The sequence below is a fragment of the Dipodomys spectabilis genome, unplaced genomic scaffold (genome assembly GCF_019054845.1).
Source record: "Dipodomys spectabilis isolate Male_0828 unplaced genomic scaffold, ASM1905484v1 ptg000002l, whole genome shotgun sequence".
NCBI lineage: Eukaryota > Metazoa > Chordata > Mammalia > Rodentia > Heteromyidae > Dipodomys > Dipodomys spectabilis.
Window position 1 is genome coordinate 42,068,187 of NW_024870679.1, and position 20,539 is coordinate 42,088,725.

Consider the following 20,539-nt stretch of genomic DNA (forward strand, 5'->3'; position numbering starts at 1 on the left):
TCCCTGGAAAAACTGGCCCAGGGATACCCAGAACAGGACTGATACAAAGGCAGTCCCAGCCCCCTGGGAACACAGAGCACTTTCTTTTAGGGTAGGAGTGATGCTCTGCAGGGTGAGGCCCATCCATTTTCTTATATGTAGTTAGGTATGCAATGCTTGGAACCTGGGCCCAGTTCTCTTGGATAAGGGGAAGTTGAAGCCTGCAGGTAGATACCATGATGTTCCAAGACTTTGCTCTTCTGGGTCAATAAAGGATGGGGATAAAGATTGATTATTATCTACTTGATACTAACTACTCTGTGAACTCTTCTTTTAATCCTACCAATGATGCATGAATGGTACTTTTATTTCATATATGAACAATTTGGGGCCCCAAGACATGGAGCAGCTGATGTCTATCTGCCAGAAGAGCCTGTGCTATATATATGCCATCTTTATTTTGCTTTACAGACAAAACTAAACTCCGTGAGAAAAACAGTCCATTTAAGAGTGGATGGGCATCCCTAGTTGTCATATGGACTGTACCAGATGATGGATGGTCAGGGTGGGGTAAGGAGGAAGAGAGGAGGAATTTGCTTCCCATATTGGATTCCTTCCTCATTCAACACAGAATTTGGTTTAAGAAATGTCTGTTGAGTAAGCAAATGTATAAAATTCAATTGAATATCAGGGTGTTTTCTCATGCACTAACAATCACTCCCAAATACCTTGAGAAAAAGACTTTAATGACTTAGACCCCTTGTTTCCTGAGTCATGGAGTCACTGAAGAACTGAGCTGGCCTTTGAGCCTCCAGTACCCACGTCCTACATACCTTGGTAGACAAAATGGAAGCCTCGGGCTGGTGCTTGGCCTTTGGCACTGAACTTAATGAGAACTTGATTGGAGGTGGCCAGGGGCAGTGACTCTCCTGCCAAGGTAAGGGGTAAAAAGGGGACAGTGAGACCAGAAGTCAGGTCCAGAAGATAAAATCCTGGCTGGGAAGGACAGGCAGCCAATGCCCACATAGTAATTCCTTCCTTCTATATGTCAGGACTTGCATCAAACCATCACATTTTCACAGCACCTTATAGTTTCAATTCTACAGAGGGCTTTGTAGCCATGGTCTTCCCTGGGCCTGTAGTCACTGTGAGGGTGGTGTGGCAGGGTTCAGCACCCACATTTTACAGAACAAGACTGGAAGGTTTGGGAAGATTACATGACTTTCTGGAAAGAAAGGAGTTGCTCAAGATGTGTAGACCCCCAGGGATGGAAAGAAGGGCCATCACCACACTGACTGGTGGTCTACTTATGCCAGAAAACTAATATTAGAGTAAAAATAAGTTAATAGAATACCTCAGCCTTGGGGAAGGAGGGTGATGTGATCACTGGCAAGAGAAACTGGCCCTTCCCAGGCTTCCTGGGAAAATGACAGTAAGCAGAATGTATTATAATTTATTGCTCACAGGAGGACCCCTTTGAGAATAAAAGGGCATGCTAGGTTGGATTGTCTCAGCCACATGAGCGGTATTCTCACCTAAGCAAGAACACACCAACTGGAGAGAAACCTGGATGGGCATGGGCAGCTGGAAGAGGCAGGGAGCCTTTGCAACAGAAGGTACAGGAGGAGGTCTGCTAGGGATAGTATGGAGGGGAAGACAGCGCCAACTGTACCCATAGCCATGAACCCCATCCTGCTCTTCGTCCCCTGCCTGTGGAAGCCCAGGGAGAATATGGTGGCCAGGAGTGGCCTCTGAGAGTGGATGCAGACTTCATCCTCAGAATAAAAGTAGGGATGAAGAGAGAGAGGCTGCATCCCCATGGGAGCTGGGGGGCTGGAGTTTAGACCCACCAAGGAGCCACTGGAAGGTGCACTGATATTTCTAGGAATGCCCACATATTGCTACCAGTTAGCTATAGGAAGTTGAGAGCACACTTAGATTTACATGTGGTCCAGGTGGCTGGTCTGGGTTGTGAGATACTACCCTAGCTAACTTCTGGATATTAAAGCACAAAGAATTTCAGGAAGGCAAAGTCCCTTTCATTACCAATACTCTCCTAGCCCCTCCTCTCCATGGAGCTGAGTATAGTGAGTGTCACTTTCCCGACATCCCATCATTTGGGCTGACAGGTGGAGATCACTTCAGCACTACTCACAGAGCCCATGCAGGCCTCTCTCTCCAGGAAAAAAACACAGAACAATTCACTGGACATAAGAATGATCTCAAAGTTCTAAGGGGAGAGAGTACCTTGAGAAGCCAAAGAAAATATTTTTATGTGAACTACAACAAAAATCAGGTGAAAATCTGCATAGGTTTACCTTCCTTCCTCATTTTCTTCCTTTTCTTTCTTTCCTTCATTCCTTCCTTTCTTTCTTCCTTCCTTTCTTCCTGTTTCTTTCTTTCTCTTTCTCTTCATTTCCTTCCTTCCCTTCTTTTTCTTTCTTTCTCTCTCCCTCCTTCTCTCTCTGTTTCTCTCTCTCTCTTTTCTCTCTCTCCTTCCCTTCCTCTCTCCCTTCCTTCCTTCCTTGAAACTGGGGATTGAACTCAGGGCCTGGGCACTGTTTCTTAGCTTGTTTGCTTAAGGCTGGTACTAAACCACTTGAGTCACACACCCACTTTGAATCTCAACCCTCAGGTTTCAACTGCCTGTGTATCTAGGATTTCAGGTATGAGCCATGGACCCCTGGCTTGAAGGTTTTTAATCATGATTGTCACCAGGTTAAATCTAGCATCATAAAGGAAGGATCTGAGATTAAAAATGCTATATAAGGATGAGAAATATGAATTGCTGCTTGTGGATTCTAAAGCAATTTAATAGAAATTTGGGGGAATTCTTCTAGAATGCCCAGAAAGTGGATAAAAAATCAAAACAGCAAAAGAAATGACATGCCACATGGAAGCAATGAGAGAAACCTAAAAGGCACATGTCAGGAATTCCAGAGACCAAAGGAAAATCAAAGACTCTAAGTAGAGAGATTCCTTTGCTAAGACTTTAGGTTCAATGTGTAGCAGCTTGCCAAGAGAGATGCTGAGTGACATGAGACCCTGCTCTTACCACCAAGGTACAACCTAGTTGGCTATTTCAAAAATAAACAAAATCTGAAATTCATTGGGACAGAAAAGCACAGGCTACTTATATGTGCAAGGAATCAGGATGGCCTCCAATGGGTTTGTCATATTAAAGATTGGAATAAAGTGAAACAGTTATTGAAATTTTGAAAAGACAAAGTATGTGACCCATAGTTTGATTTGCAATAGAGGTGTCATTTATGTGATATGTCAAGAGCAAGGTGACAAAAGGTACTGCAGTTACAATCCCTAATTAAAAAAATAAAGTAGGAAATGAAGAAGTAGCAGCAATAAATTCAACCAGAAAAGATGGTTACACCCCTAGTATTGCTAATGAGTTAAACAGCAAAATGAAGATGTCAAAGCTATTCTTTGGGGAAGAAGTTCATGATTTAAAGATAATTATGAAGGCCATTAGCACCAAAACCCTAAAAAGACAAAAATTTGGGAACTAGTGAGATGGGCAGACAGGAAAGGAAAGGTAAGGAGATAGAATCAACACAGCAATGCTAACCTCCAGAAAGAGCAAAGCAAGCTGACATCTACCAGTCCAAATAGCTCACTGGTCAAACTCAAAAAGAAAACTCTCAAAAGAAAAAGACTAGGAGAAAGTGAGGAAAGACAGATTAGGTAAACACAGATATGGAAATTGTTAGCAATACCTAGGACAACAAAATAACACAATTGTTAACCACTGATATAACACAACATGAAAAGGCTCAAGAGGGTTCCCAAGTGTCTTCCTTAACCCCAACACATCTTAGAGACAGGCACACGGCTCATCTATAGCTACACTATTGTGAATGAACCTCATCTCATCTGATCTTGGAAGCTAAGCAGGATCTGGCTTGGTTAGTACTTGAATCGGGGACAAGGACATGGTTTACTATGGCTTTAGGTGTGGTTTCACATCTGTCTTCTTCAAGTGAGTGGTAAGATACTCAGAATATGTTGACACTGATGTCTTAGGTTGTGTCTTTTTTCCTCCCTACTTTCTTCCCTTTCTTCTCCTTTTTGTTTCTATTGGTCTTGTAAAACCCTATCTATATATGGGTATATCCATTTTTTAACATATAGATCATGTACCTGTACTTGCACTTCTGTGTGTGTGTGTGTGTGTGTGTGTGTGTGTGTATGTATCTATCTATCTATCTACCTAGCTATCTATTAATCTATCCATCCACCAGTTTTGAAAACCATCTTAGACTGATTTATACCCTTGCTGGAGTATATGTGTGGATGGTGGTACGGAAATATTATTTAGGAAGAATTCCTAATAGATGGGGCTTTGAATAACAAACTGAGTAAGAGTCTCTAATAGCTATTTGAAAGTTCATTTGCTCCTATCAATATCTCTAGAAGGGAAAACTCTTATTCTCTGAGTTTCCAGATGAGGAAATTGGAGTTCAGACAGGTTAAGAACTGTGTTCACAGTCACCCAGGAATCTAGCAAGTGAGCGAATGGAGATGAGTCCAATCAGCGGGACTGCAAAGCCTGAGCATGTCTGTTTTACTAACTGGCCTCTACTGCAGAATGCATACATTTTGCTCAAGTACTCACAGAATTAAAAAAACAAACAAACAATGTCCTTGGTGCATTTTGAGGTGTAAATGAGAAGACCAAAGAAGAAATGTTATAGGCAACAGTCTCTAACCATGGGGTGAATGAACATAAAATTAATGCAATAAGGACAAAATTGGAGTTCTTGTGTGTGGGGAGTGACATTATTAATCACCTCAGGTGAAAAGAATAGCATGGAACACTTCAAAAGCAGCACATACCAAAGCCTATTATGGCATGAAGTTCGAATTTCATACATTGCTACCAATATACTCTTATTACACTGGGAAAATGACTAACAAAGCTCTCAGTTTATGAAGTTAAAGCAAAAAGATCAAAGTCATTTGAAGACACAAAGGAGGAGAGAAATGAGGAAATAAATTCAGGATTTAATTAGAAAATACAAACAACACCCCTCAAAACCTTTGGTACAGCTGAGAAAAATGGAGAGCTATGCACATAACATTACACATTAGGAAAGCAGGAGGTGCAACCTCTAAAGCAATACAATATCATCATAGTGTGTTATAGAAATTACATGTTCTAACTTAAATTCTGGAATGAATTTCTTACTAAAAGACCACATATCAACATTCAAATTAAAATAATGTACCTAAACAGACCAGTAGCCATGTGAAGATGCAAAAGGGAAACCACTGAAGAGAAGGGAATAAAATAATGAAGGAAATTTATTTGCAAATAGCATTGCTTCTTGCCTACAGGCCAAGTTACTGCTGTTGGCAAGGGTTCACTGCCTTTGCAAATGAGTACACCAAAAATGTCAGTCTTGGAATTTACTAACAAAGAACATCTAGAAAATAAAATGAGAGTGTGCATGCATGTTTGCGTATGTGGATATGTGCATGTGTATGCATGTGTGCCTGTGTGTACTTTTGTTTGGTTGTTACAATACTCATTTATAATAAAGTAACAATAAAAATGACTAGAAAAGTCTGCATGAAATATGAAGAAATAAAATCAATAAAAGTGAATGCTGTTTAAATGAAATGGTAGCTCCTTCTCAAGAGCTACATAAATGGAGAGACACACCACATTCCTGGGTAGAAAGAAGTGTTAATATATGCATATGAGTTATCTCCAGTTGAGTTTGTAAGTTTTAAGAAATTCCCGTCGAAATTTCAATGTATTTCTAAAAATGACAAAAATGGCTCTAGATTTTATATGGATATAGAAGTAAAGCAGTAAATAGCCAAAAATCAAAATCAAGAATGACTACAGGAACTGACAGACCAGGAGCATAAAAATTAGTATAACATTAAATATGATATAATAACTAAAACTTATATAAGAATAAATACACACTTGGAGAAAATAGATTAAAAGGTCTAGAAAAAGTCCTGGACTGTCCTCAAAATTTAGTATATGTGAATCTGTCACTTTGCAACGTCTACTGGGACAACTTATGCACTGTGATTGGTTAGTCTCGGGAACAAATAAAAAATAGATTCAAAAGGTATTATTGTAAAACACTGAAACTAAAAAGAAGCAAGAGAAAATAGAGGAATATTTATTTGAGCAGCTAAAGCAAAGGAGAAAACTATAAAGAGATAGATTTTGATACCATGGGAAATTTAATTTTTCTGACATTAAAGCAAACCCTGAAGAAAATTAAATGGCAATGACAAACTAGAGGAGAAGGCATTTTATAGTCTATAATCTAGATGGAAAGCTTTTTATTACTATTGCTTATAGTAACATGGGTCTCTAGTTGAGAGAAATAGACACAAGTTTGCAAAAAAAAATGCATGGGTCATGAAACACATTATCAAAAGGTTATCACCTAACTGGCCATAAACAGGGCAAATTAGAAAATGAGATAACCATTTTCACTTTTCAAATTGATGATTTAAAAAAAAATTTGGCTTGAATTTAGGACCTGGGCTCTGTCTCTTAGTTTTTTCACTCCAGGCTGGTGCTCTACAACTTGAGCCACACCTCTACTTCCAGGTTTTTGGTAGTAAATTGGAGATACTAGTCTTCTGCTTGCATGTGTGATCTTTAAATCCTGAGTAGCTAGGATTACAGGTGTGAGCCACCAGCGCCTGGCTGATGTATATATGTATATATCTATATATCTATCTGTGTGTGTGTGTGTGTGTGTGAGAGAGAGAGAGAGAGAGAGAGAGAGAGAGAGAGAGAGAGAAGATAGCTTGCCCACTTACTAGCTCTTGGTAAGCAAGATCTGTCTCAAGGGATATTTAACAATCTGTATAAAAAGCTTTAACAATCTCACAAATCTAACTTGGCCATTCTACTTCTAGATTCTGAGGTTGCAGTTAGAGATATGCATATATATATATATTATATAACAAATTACTATTCATAACAGTACAAAATGTAGAAACCATCTAAATGTTCAAAAATAGGAAATTCATTACATCAATATGAAATAAATGTATGAGTGACTACTAAGTAGTATTTAAATGTCCTATTATACAAGAAAAATACAGTGACAGAGAAAAGTTCATAGTGAATACTTCCATAAAAATATGTGTCTTGTTGTATTCAATAAAACACAGAAAATATTAAACCTAAGTAGATATAATGATCAGAAGGAGATATACTATACTTTATTAGTAGTTCTTACTGGGTGGTTTTTAATTTAAATTCTCCATTACAATGATTGTTTCTTGCCCTTAAATTTTCTACAGAGAAAATGAAAATGTAACATGCTTATAATCAGAAAAAAAGCTGGGTGATAGTGGCTGACACTTAAAAATCCTAGCTCCTCAGAGGGCTGAGATCTGAGGACCGAAGTTGGAAGCTAGCCTGAGCAGCAAAGACTATGAGATTCTTATCGCCAATTAACCTACAAAAAGTTAGAAGTGGAGCTGTGGCTCAAGTGATAGAATAATAGTGTTGAGTGAAAAAGCTCAGGGAAAGCACCCAAGCCCTGAGATCAAGCTCCAGGACCAACCAGCACACCCTGCCCCCCAACAAATAGGTTGGGTCTGCTTATAAACCAAAGGAGCATGCTATAACCAGTGTGTGTGTGTGCATGGAGCGGGGAGGGTTCCCTGTCATACATGGCATTGTGTTGTAGAGACATCTCAGCATATCACAAACAAAACAGTGCAGGTGCACCTGCAGCTAAGTGGGGTCTGTCCCTAGAGTCCGACGTGGGACGCCCACCCTACCTCATGCCCCCATTGACCCAGCCCTGGTACCTGTGTGGGAGCCAGAGAGTGAGCTGAGGAGCCGAGCGTGCTGGCTGTGGCCATCGTGCACTTCCACCACGTCGTTGAGGGCCGTGTGGAAGAAGGCAAACTGACCAAACACCACTGTGGAGGAGACACAATGTGGTGGTATCAGGGTGGAAGATGGGGGCAGGTGGAGACATGGAGAAGGGATGTGGATCTGTTGGGATGGGGCAACCAGAGGCAGTTGTGGGTTTGGGGGCTGTGGGGGAGGGTGATGCTGGGAGTTCAGAGAGGTAGGAATATACCTCAGGTCTCAGTAGCCCCCAGGACCAAGCAGAGCTCATGGCCCTGGTGGGTGGCAGCTAAATGTTGGCTACGTGACTCAAGCATCAGGCCCTGGGTTCATCCCATCTTATCTTTGGGCATAGGCAGCCGGCTTTGCCAAATGGTCAGGGCACACTGTGGCCCTTCCCCACTGTCAACATCAATCATGTTTTGAAACAATTGTTAGGAGCTCATGAAAGAAAAGAAGCCAGGCTTGTCACCTGGTCACCAGCTTCTAGGGCTGGCAGGACTCTTGAACAACCCCACTGCAAAGTAGGTGATAAAATTCTCTTTTCTTATGCCTGGATCTCTTGGGATCTGGAGGTTTCTCTGTGTTTACAAGGAAGTAGCCTGTTCCCCTCATCCGTCGCTGCTGGGCGAGGCTGGGTTCTCAGAGGAGATGCTGGAGTGATGCATTCCCCCTCTCTCCCTTCTCCCACACTTTCAGGCTCAGCTCCATCTCATCCTCTCCTTTCCAACCACTTAGTCCCTCCCAGGCCACCAGCTCCTGGGTTCCCAGCATGCCTGGATCTCACCCTTGCTAGCCCCCAGCCCACGTATGCCCTCTTCCCTCTTGTGTCAAAAATGCCTCCTGCAGCCTGTGTGGTAGCACCAGCACTCAGCCATCCTACTTGGGAGGCTGCTCTGCCCTTTCTCACAATGACAGAAGAGCCCAAAGAGTTGGAATTTTGGAATGAGGAGGAAGAGTCATTAATAACAGAGACAAAAACACCATACCATAGTCCTTGGGCACAGTGACAAAGTACAAGCAGGACTGTCCACTGGTGTAGTTCTGGGGGTAGTTGGGAGACAAGACCACACCATCAGAACCCACATACTGGCCTCCACAGGGGGCTGAAAGAGAAGCCAGAAGAGTCAGGTGATCTTGCATCGGCTAACATCTGCTCATCACTTGAGCCTCTGGTCCTGGTGGGGCTCCCTGAGCTGGGCAGTTTTGCATGTAGAGAAGGGAGTCAGGTTACTGCTGGGTCCTGTCCAAGAATATCCATCCACCCTGGCCTGGACAGGACCCTCCTGGGTACCTGCTGGCCTTTGCCTTATACCTTAACACTGGCATGGGTCTCCAGGGGCAAAGGCTTTTCTGTTTTCCTGTGGGCCTAGAAACTGTCTGCTGTCCCTTGGCTGATAGACACTTGGGAAGGTGGTGTCATTTTCCTCCAGTGCTGGGAGCCACAAGGCCCAGCCTCTTGCTACTTGCGGGGGCCACCCTACTTTTAAATTTGGTGGGGGGCGGGGGGTCCCCATGCTTCTGAGATTCTGACACTCATTCCCTCTCCTCTTGTCCAGGCCCACTGGAGTCAGTCCAGTCCACGCACTTCATTTACAGAGCTGACGTCTCAGGGATGCCACAGGCCCAGCCCCAGGCCCACCCCTGACCCCCTCCTGCTGTGCGCTCCTGGGGAGGCGTGTCTGCAGGCTTCCATTGAGGACGCAAGCATCGACCTGAGTGGGAGTGGGAACCCTATGCGACCGGCAGAGGTGACATATGACAGGGACTACCGCTCCCAGTGAGTGTGGCTCCCATCACAGCAAGCCCACACTGGCCAGGCCTTGATTGCTGGGCCTGCGTCACCTTTGAAAACAACGTCCCACTTCCCCTCCCTCTGGCCAGCAGCCCCACCTGCCCCGGCATTGCTCCATCACCAGGCCCCTCCCCGACCTGTGCAGAGCGGACGTGGGTTGTTCCACACAGGCTTCCCATCCGGCCCCAGGACGCAGCTCAGGGTGGAGGTGCCCTCAACCTCGTAGCCTGCGTGGCAGTAGTAGGTGATAGAAGAGCCCAGCTTCAGGTCGGACCCCACTCGTGTGCCGTTCTTGATGGAACCCGGGTCAAAACATGACTCCCGTGGGTTTTCTGGAAAGACAGATAAGCAACTAAATAACCATAGAGGAAAAGCTCGTTAGCAGCTTATTTCTATGGAAAGTCCATGGAGATGCAGGGTTGCTGGTCCTGTTCCCTCTGGTCCAGACACTTCTGTAAACTGGGCTGGAAATTTAAGGTTGGGGGGATGTGTAGAAGGAAGTCTTCCACCTTTTTGCCATGACAGGCAGAGGAAGAGAGAGTGCTGGCCTTGGTTCCCCTAGGGGGAGCAGGGTTGTTCGATCTGCAGGAAACCACCATCTAAGCCCCTATCATAGGCTGGAAAGTCCAGTGCCTGGCAGAGCCCATTCCTTTGTCCATCACTGCCCCTCCCTTAGCATGGCCTCTAGCTGGAAAGTGGGTGCTTTCTGCTTTTGGAGGCTGCAGGTAGAGCTAGCATCTGCTCTGCAGGTCCAGTCACATCCTTTTTGTGTACAAATCTGGGTACTGGGCTCCAATCCAGGGTGAAGGTGATAAAACCCATTCCCCTTCCCACAGTGGGGGCTCCAGTACAGTTTCCGGGGCTTTCCCCAATGGGCATCGAGTGCTTGGAGTGGGTCAGAGCCACAGCACTTTTCCATGGGGCCACTGGTCTTCATGTGTCTTTCCAATCAGGAAGACTTTGGATGTTCCTAACCATCTCCCACTCTTGGCCCATCTCTTCTGTGTTGGCCACCACTTGGCCTGACATTGTTCAAGGACTAGGAGTACCAGCCATGTGTCTGAAGGATATCCTACGGCCTCCTTCCCCATCATCTGGGAAATCTGGGCAGCTCTGGAGCCAGCTTCCACCTTTCATTGCTTTTCTCAGTCCTCCTGTTCCAGGATCACTGATAATTAAGAGGCCACCAACAGGCCTAGTCTGTGGCAGGACACTGGTTAAAGTCACATGCACTAGGGACATGCCATCAGTATCAGGCTTTGGTTGGCATCCTAGTGGCTATGCTGTGTGTATGTGGATGGCAAGCGGCCACAGAGAAGATTAGAGAATTCAGGCTCACAAAGTGGCTGGCAGCCCTTACAGAAGGCCAAGCTAACAAAGACAGAGCAGCAATAGGAAGGATCAGAGTTCTGAGATGAGTAACTCTGGAGGAATTTTGCTGAGGGCAGTCACTGTCACCTGGAAATCTTGTACACTAGTACAAGCTGCTGCTTGATGCTGTCACTTAGCTGCCAGTCAGCCTGCTGGTGGGGTTGGGACACCGAGTCTACAATCCCATTATATCCAGACACTCTTGCATCTGAGCTTTTCTGATCACCCTGCTCTCTAGGTGTCCCCGTGATGAGTCATGGAACTCTAGTGGACTGAGGGAACTGTCACTCAACGAACACTCACCATGGCTTCTTTGAGCATAGCCCTGACCCCTGCATCAGATGCATCCTCTCTCCAAAAGTGTGTCTCTAGCCAGAAAACAAATGCTTACTCCTGTGACAATAGTAAACACCACAAACTGTCACCATTGCTTTTTTCCTGTCCTTTTTTTTTTTTTTTCAAAAATCAACTCCTAGTAGACCAAATCTTTAAGTTCGGAACAACTAAGTAACTGAGAGCCAAACTCACACAGCTAATGAGAATTACCCATGGCACCTAATACCCTTTCCCCACTTCATCCTATGAAATAAGCGGAGGCTTCATTGGAGCCAGAGCTTTGAGGTACCTGCGAGGTTTGCATTTTGTAGCCTCCTGGGCAACCAGTCAGGTCTGAGACATAAAAAAGTCAGATCAGGTCTGCTGAAAACAATCTAGCAAACTTTCAAGTCCTTCAGAGAAGAAAAAGTCCTTTCAGGCCTGCAAGGTGCTGCTGGTACTGCACCCATCATCCCCCGTGACCACCTGCCACCATGCCTTTGGTGATGTGGCCTCACACAGATTAGCTTCTGTGCACAGAGCCCCCTCCATGTGAACAGACCTTTCTCTCACCTCCATTAGAACTCAGTTCAGTGTCTCTGTCTCTGTCATCTGTTCCTGAGTGGCTATTTAACATCCCTTACTATTCCTTTCTCCTGCATTTATCTTCTGCTTCTTGCCTATGTCTCTTCAATGCAGTTAACATTCTCATTGCTATATGTTTACCTTTTTTTATCTCTTGCTACTACCACGTAGGTTCTAGAAGGGTAGTTTTGTTCTGTTCTCTGCTGTATTCTGAAGTCTGACATGTGGTCAACCCTCTATAAATATCTTTACTGGGTTTATATGAAACTTCTAGAATGGCTACATAATATGACTCAGCTGAAAGAAGGCTCATTGGCCCTTCTTTCTTCCTTTCCTTTATCTTTTCTGCAATCTAGAACTCGAGTGTGATGGCTGGAGCCCCAGTTACCATCTTGGATTCTGAAGTAACCTTGATGATAGGGCTCCATGGTCTAGCATGAGCATGAACACACACACACACACACACACACACACACACACACACACACACACACACACACACACACACACACACACACACACACACACACACACACACACACACACACACACACGGCCTAAGTAGAGCTATGTCATCAGGCCCTTATCCGATCCTTTGGATTTCTTTTACTAGGAGAAAAAAAATTTCCACCTTGCTTACATGTCTATGCTTTGGGGTATGTTGCTACACTGGTGCTGGTCCCCGGTGGAGAATGACTGCCCTAGAACTTTATATGCCATCTTCCTTTTCTCTGTGTGGCAAAGTCCTATACTTTCCAACGCCACCTTCTCAATGGTGTCTTCTCTCCTGCAGAAATCTGTTTTTCTCTCTGACAACAGTAGCTCTCGTGTTGTCTTGGTAAGCTGGGCAAGTACATTTCTCTCCAGTGGGTTCCAAACTCCTACAGTATGGTGTCAATCATCCAGTCCTCTTGTCACCCCAGCAGCTTGCACAGAACTTGCTACCGGGGCCAGCTGTGTTTGGCATACAACATGGGTATAAGAAGCAGCTGCTGAGTTGTTTGGCTGAACATTTTGGGGCTTGGAAAACCACCGGCCACCTCAATGATTCCCAGCCACCAACTCTATTGTATATTCCCTCACATTTCAGAGGGGCAGGTGTATCATCCCAAGCATAGCGCCCTCGCAGTGATGGTGGTGTGGACAGCAGTGCCTTACATGGGAACATTGCCTTGTCATTTTCAAGGCCCTTTATAATCTGTTACTTCACAACACCCTCTGCAGCAGGCAGGACCAGATGCTCAGCTTCAGGTTATACCTAAGAAATACAGTGACCAGAGAAGCCAAAGGAGTCTTCCAAACCACTCAGTTATTAAAAGGTAGAACGAAGCTGAGTGCTGGTGGCTCCCATCTGTAATCCTAGCTGCTCAGGAGGTAGATACCCAAAGGTATGATGTTCAAAGCCACCCTGAGTAGAAAAGTCCATGAGACTCTATCGCCAACAAAAAAGCTCAAGTGGCAGAATGCCAGTTGTGAGCAAGAAAGTTGAGAAAGAGTGCAAGGCCCTGAGTTCAAGCCCCTGCATTTGCACAACCCCCCACATCCACCCGCACACACATGCATGTGTGCACACACATGCAAAAATGGAATTAAGACCCAAACCAAGTGTTCAGTCAGCTAAACCAGAGCTCAGCTGAGATTGATAAAGCCAAGTGACTAAATCATGATGATAATGATAAATAAAATCTAAGCCCTCCACAGTTAAGAGAATTTTAAGAGAATTATTAAGAAAATCATCTTTTCTCTGGTCCACTTCCACATCTTGTAACTGAAAACAACAGCCCATTCAACCACTAAAGGAACTGGTTAGAAAGGTTGGATTAGAGCCAGCCATGGATACAATTAGCCTTTAAAAAAGATAGCAAGTAATTGAATACTGCTGTAGGAAGAGGCCCAAGGCCTGGTGTGTGTGTGTGTGTGTATGACATACACTGATGGGTGTGCACACACGCTCAACCCCACACACACCCTCCCCTTCTCCCCTCAGCATACACTCACACTCATCTTACACACACAACCAGACTATAGACTAGTATATGTAGTGTGATCTCCTTCATAGAAAACAGGGTTTGGCAGAATTCAGTGCACTGGTCATGGGCTGCTTGCTCCTGTAAATAAAGTTTTACTCAGAATACAGAAATATCTACTTGTTTTCACCTTGTCTGTGGCTGCTTTAGCATTAGAACGGCACAGCTATGCAGTAGGGACTGAGCCCACATGGAGCATAGCATCCACTTCCTGCATCTCAACAGGATGTCCGCATAGACTTTATGTTACTTTCTATTTCTCTCCAGCCACTAATAGATACTTCTTGGGGATGGTAGCACCTTTACCCCAAAGATGTGCTACTTAAAAAAATAGGTAAAAGAGAAGATATTTATTTCCATGTGAATTTGTGAAGGGAGACTCATGGCAGTGGAGGGGTGAGGTGGGTGGGGGAGTGTTGGTAGATTTGGTGATAGCACCTGCAGCATTATGTGCAAAGATTTGAAAGAAAAATAGATTTTTTTTGGTCATGGGGGCTTGAACTCAGGATCTGGGCAGTGTCCCTGAGCTGGTTTTTTCTTTTCTTTTCTTTTCTCAAGGCTAGTGCTCTACCACTTTGAGCCACAGCTCTACTGCTGGTTTTTGGGTGGTTAATTGGAGATAAGTCTCATGGACTTTCCTACCAAGGCTGGCTTCAAACTGTGATCCTCAGATCTCAGCTTCCTGAGTAGCTAGGATAATAGGTGTGAGCCACTGGGGCCTGGCCAACAGACAGACACTTTTTAGTGTGCTCTGGTAAAAGTTGATTCACCTTGATCTTTCCTAAGTTATTTCAGTTTCTCTCACACATGTCTCCAGTTTTCCATCCCACTTCTGCACAAAAGGCTTTTACTCAATTTTCAAGGTCTGTTTAAACAGCCCCTGCTCAGCAAGGTCTTTACCAACTACCATTCTGAATGGGTGCTCCACTTTTCTTCCTCAGAGTAGAATGCTGTTCTCTTTTCTAACTTTTATGGTTTGTCTGTGCTGCTGTCAGTGTGAGTTACACTGGGGAGGGATCACTACCATCTTGCACACAGGGTGTGGCATGAAGCAGGAGCTCCATAGGCACTGGTGGTATGAATAAATGCTCCTCACACATGCACGCACATCCTAGTCTGCCCTGCTGGGGCTACCACACCTGCTGCTATCACTGGCCAGGAGAAAGACAATAAGCTTCCCTGGGACTCATTTGTAGTGGTCATCTCCCTGTCCTGACTTGGTTCCTTTCCCACTGAGTACAGTCCCTCAGGACTGAGGATCTCGATAAACATCTTAGAACAATGGTGATGGATACCCATCATGATACAATTACATTCAGAATTCTCTAGAACTCAGACACCACTGCTAACTTCCAGAAGCAACTGAACAGAGTCACCTACTTTATCCCCCCTAGACCCTTGCACTTTGCCTCACAATTTGCTGGGTCTTCACCATGTCTCTGTGCAAGTCTCGCAGCCTGATTGTTACCAGGAGGCAAAATCCACGGAGGCAAGGGCTTTGGTTCCTTACATCCTTCTCAGCTGCTGTATCACTGTCTGGCACATTGTAGGTGCTCATTGACCACCCACTGATGACAAGCAAAGAGCAAGGCCCAAGTGGCTCCCCCTGGCCCTCCTATACATGCTGCTGCTCAGTGGACATTGACTTAGGCTTGCTCCCTCTGAGGGTGCCCTGGAAAAGCTGAGATTGAGGCAGACATGGCTGTTCTAGGAGGGTGAAGAAACATGGCAGGCTGACCTGCAGGGAGGGGACATAGAAAATACTCAGAAAGGAGCAGGGAGGAGAGGAGTCCCTCTCTGGGGTCAATGATCTCCAAGGCCAGCTCTCCATCCTGATATGGGTCCTGAGAGTTTCTACTTCATGCTATGGGCATGAAGCAATGACACCCCCTTTCTATCGAAGGCTATGTTCAAAGGGTTTCTATTTCTTTCTTTCTTTTTTTTTCAGTACTGAGGATTGAACTCAGGATCTCACATTCACTAGGCAAGCACTCTACCACTTGATCTATGTCCTGGGTCTGTTTGCTTTTAGTTCTCAGACTACAGCTTCAGCCTCAGACTACAATCCTATCTCCACATACAAGTAGTTGAGATTAAAGGCATGTGCTACTACTCTTGGCTTCTTGTAGTTTTAGAACAAATTATCCTTCTTCCTTTTTAACTTTTTTCCACCTTAGGTCTATCTGAGTGAATTGATTTGACTGAAACTAAAATATTCCCCTGGATTAGAGCAAAATGTTCCTGCTTCCTGCTTAGAAGTTGGCAGGATTTGGGAAGGACTCCTGATCTTACTACCTTGAGTCAGAGTGGTTTCCATGGTGCTCAGCCCAGCTGACTTGGGCAACATGTTGCCATGTGGGGGCTCTGTGAGTACCTCTTATCTCTCAAAGGATGTAGCCCCAAAGCTGCATCCTACAGGAGCACCAGATCATCTGTATTAGCAGGCCCTGAATCTCCCTAGAAGATATAGGTATCTAGAAGACATAGGTGCTCCTGGGTGGAAGGGAGTTGCTTCATCCCTTCCTAAGGACCCAGACCTGCTTCGTGTGACAATCTTCTCTGTGCTGAACCTTCACGGGGTTCTGCAGACTGGCAGATGGTATAGTGTCTGAATTCTTAGTCAGGGATACACACACACACACACACACACACACACACACACACACACACACACACACACACACACACACACACCACCTCACAAATATTCATATGGCAAATATTCCCATTTATACATATACATGTACAAAACATGCTCATGTTCTACATCTTCAGTAAGCAAAAAAGACAGTGTACTGTGTTTCCTGGGGTTAGCCCCAGAAAGAAGGGCCTATGCCCTTTTCCTTTCCAAACAAGGACCCAGAAAATGAAATACCCATTAGACAGGAGAATAACTTTGAGATGGAAGTGTATATGTTCCTGGGACCCCCTGGAACTTGGCATTCTCATTTGGTGCTGGGCCTACTGACTGACCCTCATACTAACTTCCTTTAGCATCACTGTCCCCGCACTGAGATAACAAGGCTGGTGCACAGAGAAGTCAGGTAGTTTGTCTCAGGCCTAATTGTTAACAATGACAGAGACACTATATAATATACTGAACATGATAGAAGATCTTCAGGGCTCTGGGATTTGAGAGCAGTGTAGACCCATTCCAGGAATCCAGGGGTAAGGAGAATCCATGAGAGAAGGCAGAGATCCCTGGATGCTACCACATGAGCTACCAGACCAGAGGCCCAGGGAGAGAGCTGAGGGTGCCTAATATGAGTGGGTATGGGGTCTGGGAAGCCAGGCAGGCAAGGCAGCTCTGCCACTAAAACCTACCCATTTATCTTGGTACTTGCATCACAGACCTAATGAGGAAGGCTGTCCTACTCCTTCCTGCTCGTAAGTCACTGGTCTTCTCGTAGAGACTTGGCTGGTACAGACAGCAGCTGGGAAGATCTTATTCCCTGGATTGATGAAACCTCTAGATAACAGCTTGGATCACTGAAGGTGGGAAAGAGGGAAAGAGGGCTTGGAGGTATGGTCCTCAGCCCGTGCATTTCAGCTGAGAAGACCTGGGACGTTCACAGTCAGGTGGCCCTGAACAAGTGACTGGGAAGAAAGCTGAGGGGGTTTCTGCCCAGTAGCTTAGTGTCTCCAAGGAAGTGAGATAAAGTCAGCCTATAAAGACAAGACTGATGGTGAAATACTGGAGTCTACCAAGGAGAAGAACCCAGCTGGGACATGTCAGGCAGCTCAATGGTTGCTGGGATTTGGCTGGGGTTCAAGGATAATCAACTGTAGTGGTTTTAAGTGCCACACTTATGCAATGTCTTCTCACTTCCTTGGCCATTTGGTTGTGGGGCTAACAAGAGCGGAAGCTTGTCAAGATTTATGCAATGGGAGGATTGGGGTCAGAGAAACTAAGGGAATGAATGAGATTAGGAATAACGAGAACAGAAAGGAATACAGAAAATGATTGTGAGGATGCAGAGTGGAGTTGGTGGTGGGTGAAGCAATGGAGGTCCCAGGCTTGATCTACCTTCAGAAGGGATCTCAGAATGTCTGACTCTGTGTATCCTGATATATTGGTATATGGAGAACAGGTTGAGTAAGCTGTCTGCTTGGCAGATGCTTGGAGGAAGAGAGAATAGCAAAATATCCATTCCTCAGACCAGCACCATGAAGACTACAGGCAAGAAGACTACAGATAAAACATTCTGTATTTTTTTTTGTGGGGGGGGGGGCGGCGTTGGGCATGGGGCTTGAACTCTGGACCTAAAATTGTCTCTGAGCTGTTTTTGCTCTACCACAGCTCCACTTCTGGTTTTCTGGTGGTTAATTGGAGATAAGCGTCTCACAGACTTTTCTGCCCAGGTTGGCTCTGAACCGTGATCCTCAGATCTCAGCCTCCTAAATAGCTAGGATTATAGGCATGAGCTAATGGCACCCAATTCAGCTTGTATTCTGTATAGCAAATATCTTCTAAAACTGTCCTCGACAAACAAGACAGCCCTAAGGGGCTCAATGAGTGGATAGATAGGAGATGTGTAGGACAGCAGTGGCAGCTGGTAAATACCAACTAAGCTATTATCATGATTAGCATTATTTGTGGACTCACAGCAGATATTCCCAGGGGTTGCCAGGAATCTTTAATTAAGGGACATTTTAAAAGGTGGCTGAAGCCCTCCATTATGCAAGTGGGAAGCATGAGCCAATTTTAATTGGTAATGTGAGCTCATATGTATACTCAGGCTGAAGGGGCCTTTGAACTTACATTATAGCCCCAATAACAAGAATCTATCATCTCTAACCTATCTATTTAGGACATGCTGTGTATCATACTAATCTCTCTCATACATATATATACATACATATATATGCACACATCTATAAAGTAAGTATGTAAAAAATATCTGAATCTTAACCTTCTGTGCCATAATTTTTATTGCCCCCATTTTGTCGTTGATGGTGTGGGAGATAATGACTTGCCAAGCTCACAAATCAAGCAAGAAAGGGAGCACAGATTTGGATAATGGGGTCTGTGATAATGAAGGAAGAAGAAAAGGTCAGAGAGAGAATAATAGAGTAGAAGAAGGTAGAGTGCTGGGGAGCCTGGAACTCTCACTATTATTAATAATGTCTGAATATCACCGAAAGCTTGCTATATGCCAGGCAGCATACCAAGGACGCCAGTGCGTAGGCTCATTGATCTTTGCCATATTTCTATGAGGCAGGACTTCGAGTATCATTTTGCAGATGAAGAACTGGAGGCTTTGGAGGTTGAGTAACCTGCCCAAGGTCACAGAACTGCCAAGGAGCAAACATGAACTTCCAATGCAGTGAAGCTGACAATCTGCACTTGGCCAAGGCAGGGATCACAACTCATTTGTTTCTGTGAGTTTTTACTGGCAGCTGGCCATGCTCATTCATTTACTTGTTATCTGTGACTGCTTTAGCGCTTCACTGGCAGAATTGAGTCACTGTGATAAGAAAATTTAAACTATTTAGCATCTTTAAGAAATGGTTGAAGCTGGGCACCAATGGCTGTAATCTTAGTGACTCAAGAGGCTGAGACCTGATGGCTTGTAATTCAAAACCAGCCCTGACAGAAAAGACCTGCAAGACTCCATCTCCAACTAACCAGCAAAATGTCAGGCTGAGGTGTGACTCAAGTGGTAGAACACCAGCCATGAGCAAGAAAGCTAAGAGTACAAGGTCCTGAGTTCAAGCCCCAAGACCAGTATTAAAAAAAAAAAAGAGGAGCAATGATGGAAGAAGAGGTGGGTACAAAAAAGAATTCTATCCCCTGTCTACCTTGGTCCTGGGGCATATAAGTGTGAAAGAAAAAGCCATCTGAGAGCTGTGGGAAGCCAGGTCCTGGATGGGAAGCAGTGCCAGGGTTGGTGCAGGCTTCCTCTGGGCTGGTCCCAGGTTCTCCCTGCTGCCGGGCGTGGCTTGCCCTGTCCATGGGAATCTATGGCCGTTGGACCTTACCTGTGTAGTCAATGACGAAGCCAGCGTTGCTCACAGACGCATCGCTGCGGAATGCAAGGAAGAGGCTGTTGCTGCTGCTTTCAATGCGGGCTGGGAGCTGGGAGCCATAAAAGCTTCCTATGAGCGGGCTGAGAGAGTCTCGTCCATCGTAGATATGGAGGAAGTCATAGCCAGGCTCCAAGTTAAAGCTGGGGAACAAAAACACCCCACCCATACCCAACAGAGGTCAAAGGCTTGTGCTGGGGTCTTAGGCTCATTCCAAGGATGGGGCCTCTCCGGGAGAATCCCACTATCCCATTGGTACCCAACCCCTAAAGAATTAGGTGGTTTTATCTTCCCTTCAGTCAGGCAAAGAAGCTATAAAAGTAGATTTGGGGTAGAGAAAGCAGGTTTCAGAATTGCTGTCCCAACATCTGGGGCTGAAAACCTCATGTCTTTCTTACATAGAAGGTAAAATAAGCTGCTAACTCCAGGAACCAAGGGCCCAGCCAAGTCAGGTCCAGAGCCCAAGTGGCTTTCCTGCCTTCAGTGTTTCATCTCATGCTCATTTGCATCTCCTTTTCTAAGAGGAGTGAGCTGCCTGGGAATACATCCCCAGGTAGGAAATGGCCAGGATCCACA

The 20,539-nt window shown here is 45.0% G+C and overlaps 1 protein-coding gene across 1 annotated transcript in view; it reads right to left on the minus strand.

Annotated features, from left to right (window-relative positions):
- Window positions 1–20,539, minus strand: part of Csmd2 (CUB and Sushi multiple domains 2) — a 526,828-nt gene that overhangs the window by 86,151 nt on the left and 420,138 nt on the right. Inside the window, exons 29-33 of the mRNA XM_042684124.1 lie at window positions 19,919–20,106; window positions 9,776–9,970; window positions 8,833–8,949; window positions 7,798–7,911; window positions 813–908 (exon numbers count right to left, since the gene is read on the minus strand). Coding sequence (XP_042540058.1) covers window positions 813–908; window positions 7,798–7,911; window positions 8,833–8,949; window positions 9,776–9,970; window positions 19,919–20,106 — 710 coding nt within the window. The remainder of the gene's footprint in view (window positions 1–812; window positions 909–7,797; window positions 7,912–8,832; window positions 8,950–9,775; window positions 9,971–19,918; window positions 20,107–20,539) is intronic.